At 37.2% G+C, this 8895-nt stretch overlaps 1 protein-coding gene across 4 annotated transcripts in view; it reads left to right on the top strand.

The window, feature by feature from the left end:
• Nucleotides 1-5693, top strand: part of cenpj (centromere protein J) — a 32667-nt gene extending 26974 nt beyond the window's left edge. For 2 of the 4 annotated variants that reach the window (XM_062067422.1, XM_062067421.1), the window contains exons 13-17: nt 38-118; nt 3988-4128; nt 4194-4278; nt 4351-4471; nt 4536-5693. In XM_062067422.1, coding sequence (XP_061923406.1) covers nt 38-118; nt 3988-4128; nt 4194-4278; nt 4351-4471; nt 4536-4728 — 621 coding nt within the window. In that variant the 3' untranslated portion in view covers nt 4729-5693. The remainder of the gene's footprint in view (nt 1-37; nt 119-3987; nt 4129-4193; nt 4279-4350; nt 4472-4535) is intronic. The other 2 variants (XM_062067424.1, XM_062067425.1) reach the window with 2 other exon arrangements.
• The last annotated feature ends 3202 nt before the right edge of the window (nt 5694-8895 follow it).

Here is an 8895-nt window from a genome sequence, read left to right as displayed (position 1 = left end):
TTCCATAACGTTGGTACGTGTCCTCATTGTCACACAGCAGAGAGATGTGATGTCGAGTGAAGAAGAAGAAGAAGAGGAAGAGTGTGCTCAGGACGTGCTCACACACCTTGATGGCAAAGTGAGCAAACTTCTACGCTTGCTTCTTACTCTACATACAAATATGTCTTTCTTCCTTAATAGACTTATCACTTGAAAAGCTTTTTTATTGGATAAAAATTTAAGTGTCTGTGTGTATATATGCATATATATATATATATATATATATATATATATATATATATATATATATATATATATATATTTCACATAACTTCAACTAAAATAGTGTACATATATATTCTAGCAGCAAATATTTAATAAAAATAAATACACATGAATAAATGATGGCAGTAAATATCAAAGATAAATATTTACAAAATATATTCCATATAGTTTCAACTAAAACATTGCAAATATTCAAGTGTTCATTATGGCAGAAAGCATAACAAAAATATATTCTAAAGCAAATGTATGATGTAGCAATAATTGAATTATAAATGGGAATTTGATTTATATAACAGGCTTTATAATGCTAGAATCTCCGTGCTGAAACATAACTAAAAACTACTCATAAAAAGCATTAATTTACAGTGCATCATTCACTTTTTTCACATTTTATGTTACAGCTTTATTCCAAAATGAAATACATTTCTCAAAATTCTACACACAACACCCCGTAATGACAATGTGATAAGGTTTTTTCTTCAATTTTGCAAATTTATTCAAACAAAAACAAATATTTTCACTTTCTTTCTACTTAACATAATTGTAAACTTTTTTCACTCAACATAATTGTAACTTTTTTCCACTTGACCTACATTTTTTCCTCTGAAATAACCTTTAACTTTTTTCACTTAATGAAACTTTGAACTTTTTTTTCAATTTGACAAAACGTTTTACTTTTTTCACTTTCTTTCTACTTAACATCATTTAAAAAAATGTTTCACCTAACAAAACTTGTAACTTTTTTTTTTAATTTGACAACTTTTTACTTTTTTTCACTTGACATATATTTTCACTTCTTTCTACTTAACATCATTTTAAACTTTTTGTCTCTTAACATAACTTTTTACTTTTTTTCATTTGCCCTATGTTTTTTCCACTGAAATAACTTTGAAATGTTTTAACTTAACAAAACTTTAAACTTTTTTTTAATTTGACAAAACCTTTTTCTTTTCAATTTTACAACTTTTTACTTTTTTCACTTGACATATTATTCCACCTTCTTTCTACTTAACATCATTTTAAACTTTTTTTCATTTAACATAACTTTACTTTTTTCACTTGACATATTTTTTCACTTTCTTTCTACTTAACATAATTGTAAACTTTTTTCACTCAACATAATTGTAACTTTTTTCCACTTGACCTACATTTTTTCCTCTGAAATAACCTTTAACTTTTTTCACGTAATAAAACTTTGAACTTATTTTTCAATTTGACAAAACGTTTTACTTTTTTCACTTTCTTTCTACTTAACATCAGTTTAAAAAATGTTTCACCTAACAAAACTTGTAACTTTTTTTTTCACTTGACATATATTTTCACTTCTTTCTACTTAACATCATTTTAAACATTTTGTCTCTTAACATAACTTTTAACTTTTTTTCATTTGCCCTACGTTTTTTTCACTGAAATAACTTTGAACTTTTTTAACTTAACAAAACTTTGAACTTTTTTTCAATTTGAAAAAACCTTTTTCTTTTCAATTTTACAACTTTTTACTTTTTTCACTTGACATGTTATTCCACCTTCTTTCTACTTAACATCATTTTAAACTTTTTTTCCTTTAACATAACTTTTGACTTTTTTCACTTGACATATTTTTTCGCTTTCTTTCTACTTAACATAATTGTAAACTTTTTTCACTCAACATAATTGTAACTTTTTTCCACTTGACCTACATTTTTTCCTCTGAAATAACCTTTAACTTTTTTCACGTAATAAAACTTTGAACTTTTTTTTCAATTTGACAAAACGTTTTACTTTTTTCACTTTCTTTCTACTTAACATCATTTTAAACTTTTTTTCACCTAACAAAACTTTTAACTTTTTTTTTCATTTGGCAACTTTTTACTTTTTTTCACTTGACATATCTTTTCACTTCTTTCTACTTAACATCATTTGAAAGTTTTTGTCTCTTAACATAACTTTTAACTTTTTTTCATTTGACCTTCATTTTTTCCACTGAAATAACTTTGAACTTTTTTAACTTAACAAAACTTTAAACTTTTTTTCATTTAACATAACTTTTAACTTTTTTTACTTGAGATATTTTTTCGCTTTCTTTCTACTTAACATCATTTTAAACTTTTTTTCATTTAACATAACTTTTAACTTTTTTCACTTGAGATATTTTTTCGCTTTCTTTCTACTTAACATAATTGTAAACTTTTTTCACTCAACATAATTGTAACTTTTTTCCCCACTTGACCTACATTTTTTCCTCTGAAATAACCTTTAACTTTTTTCACTTAATAAAACTTTGAACTTTTTTTTCAATTTGACAAAACCTTTTAGTTTTTTCACTTTCTTTCTACTTAACATCATTTTAAACTTTTTGTCTCTTAACATAACTTTGAACTTTTTTTCATTTGCCCTACGTTTTTTCCACTGAAATAACTTTGAACTTTTTTAACTTAACAAAACTTTAAACTTTTTTTTCAATTTGACAAAACCTTTTACTTTTTTCACTTTCTTTCTACTTTAAATAATTTAAAACTCTTTTTCACCTAACAAAACTTCTAACTTTTTAAAAAAATTTGACAACTTTTTACTTTTTTCACTTGACGTATCTTTTCACTTCTTCCTACTTAACATCATTTTTAACTTTTTTTCTCTTAACAAAACTTTTAACTTTTTTTCATTTGACCTACGTTTTTTCCACTGAAATAACTTTGTCATTTTTTAACTAACAAAACTTTAAACTTTTTTTTCAATTTGACAAAACCTTTTACTTTTTTCACTTGACATATTTTTTCACCTTCTTTCTACTTAGCATCATTTTAAACTTTTTTTTAGGGATGTCCGATAATGGCTTTTTGCCGATATTCCGATATTGTCCAACTCTTTAATTACAGATACCGATATCAACCGATAGCGATATCAACCGATATATACAGTCGTGGAATTAACACATTATTATGCCTAATTTGGACAACCATGTATGGTGAAGATAAGGTACTTTTTAAAAATAATAATAAAATAAGATAACTAAATTAAAAACATTTTCTTGAATAAAAAAGAAAGTAAAACAATATAAAAACAGTTACATAGAAACTAGTAATGAATGAAAATGAGTAAAATGAACTGTTAAAGGTTAGTACTATTAATGGACCAGCAGCACGCACAATCATGTGTGCTTACGGACTGTATCCCTTGCAGACTGTATTGATATATATTGATATATAATGTAGGAACCAGAATATTGATAACAGAAAGAAATGGGGGGAGGGAGGTTTTTTGGGTTGGTGCACTAATTGTAAGTGTATCTTGTGTTTTTTATATTGATTTAATAAAAAAAACAACCAAAAAACCCGATACAGATAATAAAAAACCGATACCGATAATTTCCGATATTACATTTTAACGCATTTATCGGCCTGCCGATATTATCGGACATCCCTACTTTTTTTCATTTAACATAACTTTTTACTTTTTTCACTTGACATACTTATTTGCTTTCTTTCTACTTAACATACTTTTAAACTTCTTTTCACTCAACATAACTTTCACTTAACCTACATTTTTCCCCACTTACATAACTTTTAACTTTTTTTCACATGACAAAACTTTTAACTTTTTCTTTTTCAAAGAGTGGGACAAGCAGTTTTATTATGAAAAGGGATGGATGGGTGTGAATTGACAGCACCCTCTGCTGGCGGTTGCAAGTAGTGCAAAGAAAAACCAAATGACGGTGGCGTGTGAAGTGAAAGGTGGTCCTTGCAGGTGGAAAAAGTCCTGGCCAGCGGCGATCGCGTCATCCTTTTCCCCAACGGGACCAGGAAGGAGATTTCCTCGGACGGCGTGACGGTCAAGGTGGCATTCTTCAACGGCGACACCAAGGAGGTGACGGCCGACCAGAGAGTGGTGAGTCCGGCCGCCCGTTGGCCGCTGGGAGCCTTGCTTTGACGCCATGTTGTGCCATGTGTCAGATGTACTACTACGCCGACACCCAGACCACGCACATCACCTACCCGGACGGCACGGAGGTGCTGCACTTCCCCAACAGGCAGACAGGTGACACACCTCACATCAACCCCCGGAGAGCGCGGACGCAGCGCCCATTTTGTCCTCTTCTCCCTCCCCCAGAGACGCACTTCCCGGACGGCCGCAAGGAAATCACCTTCGCCAACCAGACGGTGAAGAACCTCTTCCCCGACGGCAGCGAGGAGAGCGTGCTGACGGACGGCACGGTCATGCGCTTGAAACCGTACGTACGCACGCCGACCCGCCGTCTCACGTCCGTCAATCACGTTGTCCCCGCCACCCCTTAGGGACGGCACCAAGGAGATCTATTTCAACACGGGCCAGAAGGAGTTCCACACGGCGGACTACAAGAGGAGGGAGTACCCTGACGGCACCGTCAAGACCGTCTACGCCGACGGACGCCAGGAGACGCGCTACCCCACAGGACGGACGCGCCTCAAAGACAAGGACGGCAACGTGGTCGCCGACAGCAAACCGTAACCATGACAACCCTTTTTCTACCTAGCAACTTGCACACTCTTCTACAGGAAGTGCTTTCTAAAATAGGCCATTTTTTTAAATTAGAATTGTCATCGAATATTACGAGGATTTTATTTCTTATAATTAAAAAATATTTGTCCTAAGAATTTTTTCCAACAGTACAGCTATTATTTTCATAAAATTAGGATATGTTCCTCATAATACAACTCATGAAATAAGATTTTTTTGTAGGATGTTTTAAATTCATATAATTGCCATCATATTTTTTTGTCTTTCATTCCCACAATTGCATTTTTCCTCATACATAATGTTCTTATTATATCATCATACAGTGTTTCTCTATCTTTACACCGAGGACCACCTCAGAAAACACTTTAATGACCCACATTAAAACTCAGTAGCGTAGTAGACCCAAGTACTGATTAAAAACAGCATTAAAGTCTATTTAATATTTTTGGCCACTGTAGCATTACACGCAGTTTGAACAGTCACACTTTGTTGGAATATTTGAGTAGGTGATTCTTTGGCGTACCACTAGATGGAGCCAGCGTGCCGCAGTCTGTTCGAAAATATAATATTTTATTTGTCACAGTCTGATAAAATGAGGAAGTAGACATAATGTAGCAACGTCAATCTTGTAGTTGTTTTAATATTCCTTGCTAGCATTTCTGTCTTGTACATATTTTTACAAACTCGCTGCAGCCGTTATTCATAATCCAACCATTTGTTCATAATCCAATAATTTGTTCATAATCCGATTATGTTCATAATCCAATCCTGTTCATAATCCAAGTACCAAAAGACGTGAACGAGAATGACAGGAAAAATGACTTGTTCTTGTACAGTTTAAAAATATATTTTTGACGTTTGTTCACTTTGTTGAAGATTTTCTTAATAAATTAAATGTTACAAATATTAACTTTCCTACTTTGTGACAATTCTGTTTGGTAAAAATGTTTCACGTGTATTTTCTCAGCTGTAGGTTTTGTAGGTAAATTAACCCTTTTTTCCTCTCCATTGAACGTTTGTTGTGACTATCCCAGGTTGGGTTGCGTTCAAGAACAACAGACTTCTGTGAACCGGACAAAGTTTCAAGGTTGAGATGTGTTCAAGAACAGACTTTATTAACAGGTCAGAAACATACTATGTTTAAATACAGTAATTTCCGGACTATAAGCCGCACCTGACTATAAGCCGCACCAGCTAAATTCAGATTGCTCCACATATAAGCCGCACCCGACTATAAGCCGCACCAGCTAAATTTAGGGGAAAATACACATTGCTCCATATATAAGCCGCACCCGACTATAAGCCGCAGGGTTTTGATGTGTAATTAGCGTAGTATGTAGGGGTTCCTGCTACCACGGAGGGGATTGTCGGGACAGAGATGACTGTTTGGGAACGCAAAGCGTCCCATTTATTGACAATACATCTTTCAATCATTCAATCAGACTTTCACATCTTTGACATGGCGAACAGCATTCATGCAGAGTACAAATAATACAACGGTGCAAAGTAATACAAAGTGCTCGCCTGTACGTTATCAAAATAAGCAGCCTACCGGTATATGAAAAGTCAGTCTTTAATCATTGTGTCATCGTCTTCCTCCTGCGTACTAAAACCACCGAAATCCTCTTCGTCGGTGTCGGAGAAGAACAGGCCGTATATAAGCCGCACCCTTGTATAAGCCGCAGGGACCAGAACGAGGGGGAAAAAGTAGCGGCTTGTAGTCCGGAAATTTTGGTAATGGCTGGATGTGCCATCTCCCTTCTCGCCTTCACCATGGCAATGGAAGTGATAGTTCCAGCTTCCAAATGGGTTGTGGGTGGAGAACGTCTGAGAGAGGGACGGCGTCTACCTCCCATGACCACCTTGACCTCAACCGTTGCATGCACCAAACATCTGCTGGGAAAGCTTCGTGGGCACTGATGAAGCTTAAACCCAGCAAGTCCAGGAGCATATCCATCGTCAAGGGGAAACTCACGGATCACAGGTTCTACATCGAGGATACTCCCATTCCGTTGGTGTCAGAGCTGCCAGTCAAGAGTCTAGGGCGATCGTACAACACACGGCTCAAGGACTCGGACCAAAGCAATGAGCTGAGAGAAGAAACCATCAAAGGCCTTGTCCGCGTAGGCAATACCTTACTTCCTGGCGAGGTTGAAACTGTGGTGCCTGCAGTTTGATGTGGCCACTACCAGTCTAGGAGATCCCCATGACCAAAGTCCAGAAGTTGGAGAGAACAGTCAGTCGGTGCCTCAGTAACATGGGCCTATATGGTCATGGCGCCCTGGAACTGCCCATCTCTGGCCTCATGGAGGAGTTTAAATGCACCCAGGTGAGGCTGAGCATGACCCTGACTTGAGTCTCGAGATGAGGTGACCCGAGCGGTTGCTCCCAGACTGGCAACTGGGAGGAAATGGATCCCACCTGAGGCCGTGCAGCAAGCCAAATCTGCTCTCAGGCGTGGAGGAGACATTGTGGGACAAGTGCAGCGTGGAAGAGGTGGGTTTGGACTTGGAGCGAGTCGACTCACATGGCAGAGGAGAATATATACATGTATATATATTAGGGGTGTAATTTCGGTTCGGTACGTACCTCGGTTTAGAGGTCACGGTTCGGTTCATTTTCGGTAGAGTAAGAAAACAACAAAATATACATTTTCTGGTTATTTATTTACCAAATTTGTAAACAATGGCTTTATCCTTTTAACATTGGGAACACTATAATAATTCTGCCCACGTTAATCAACATTAAACTGCCTCAAGTTGTTGCTCAGATGAAATAAAATGACAAAACTTTTCTTCTACATATAAAAAGTGCAACATTAAACAGTTTCAAGTCAACTCATCATGCTTAATTTATTACAGCATTTGGGAAGCCTGCAGTTGATTTTTATTATGGAAATGTTATATTTTTATCAACATGTGATAGCAGGGACCCTGCCATTCAAAACTAGGCTGCTACATTACTAATTATTAATGTAACTATAGCTGAAAAAATGGTACAATAGCAATAGCAGAGACTATTCATCCCTGAACACCATGGAGTTCATGTAGGCTAATGATGCACTTACATTATATCAACTATCAGAGACAGAAACTCCTCATTTAACATAATGTCTTTTTTTGCTGCTTCAACACAGCTCAATCAACACAGAAAAAGGTAAAGTGAAATAACAGACAGACAGGGCTTTGCTGTCCATAACACACACACACACCGCAAAATGAGCTAACGTTACGCTACAAGCAAATTAGCCTTCACCTCAAGCCAGGACTGCGAGTGAGCTGAGCTGCCTTTTATATTTCTAGAAGGTCAACGGGCTCATAGTGATGTTACTAGTAGTTGACTGGGAGGTGTTTATTATCATTTGGGGAGAGTCCGCCGCCTGATGATTACCTGCTAAACGCTAAGCACTGACTACATGCGCTCTGAATACGCACTGCTGATTGGCTGTTACCGCTCTGTGTGTAACCAATCAGATGGTTGTGTGGGTGGGACAATGCTGGGTGCTGTGTAGAGGACTGACAGAAACAGAGGCAGAAGGAAGCAGAGGCGGCTACTTAATGTGTCCGTGTGGAAACTCGTTCGGTACACCTCCGAACCGAACCCCCCGTACCGAAACGGTTCAATACAAATACACGTAGCGTTACACCCCTAGTTAGAACAGTGCAGTTGAAGAAGTCAAAGACTTTGCAGGTGCAATAAACGTAGAGATTAGGATTACTTCCATCATATTGATATTCAAATCCAGACCAGACCCTGGGCGGTGTGATGATATAGAGGCGGGGTCATTCATGTGCAGGGGGCGGGTATATGTGGCTAATGAGCCAATCGGGAGGAGTCTGGGGGGGTGCCAGTGGGGAGAATGGAGGGGGTTGTCCCCCCCCATCCTCCAAATGTGGGTCACTGCTTATTTGGACAACAATCATGCCAGAACACACGGCTTCTGATTGGCTGATTAATGAGGCCCTTAATGAGGCCCTTAATTAGGCGTGTGCTTGTCTTGGCCCCCCTCCCCCCCGTGGACATTGTTGTCATGTCATGTGACAGCCGTCTGCTTGGGTCTACCTCAAAGGGCTCGTTAACCCCAGCCCCCACCCAAGCCCACCCCAGCCGTGGGCACCCCGTGGGCGACCTCGGTGGGGGTGCTAAGGTGGTGGGTGT

This window comes from Entelurus aequoreus, linkage group LG13 (assembly GCF_033978785.1).
Source record: "Entelurus aequoreus isolate RoL-2023_Sb linkage group LG13, RoL_Eaeq_v1.1, whole genome shotgun sequence".
NCBI lineage: Eukaryota > Metazoa > Chordata > Actinopteri > Syngnathiformes > Syngnathidae > Entelurus > Entelurus aequoreus.
This window is presented reverse-complemented; position numbering and strand designations above follow the sequence as displayed.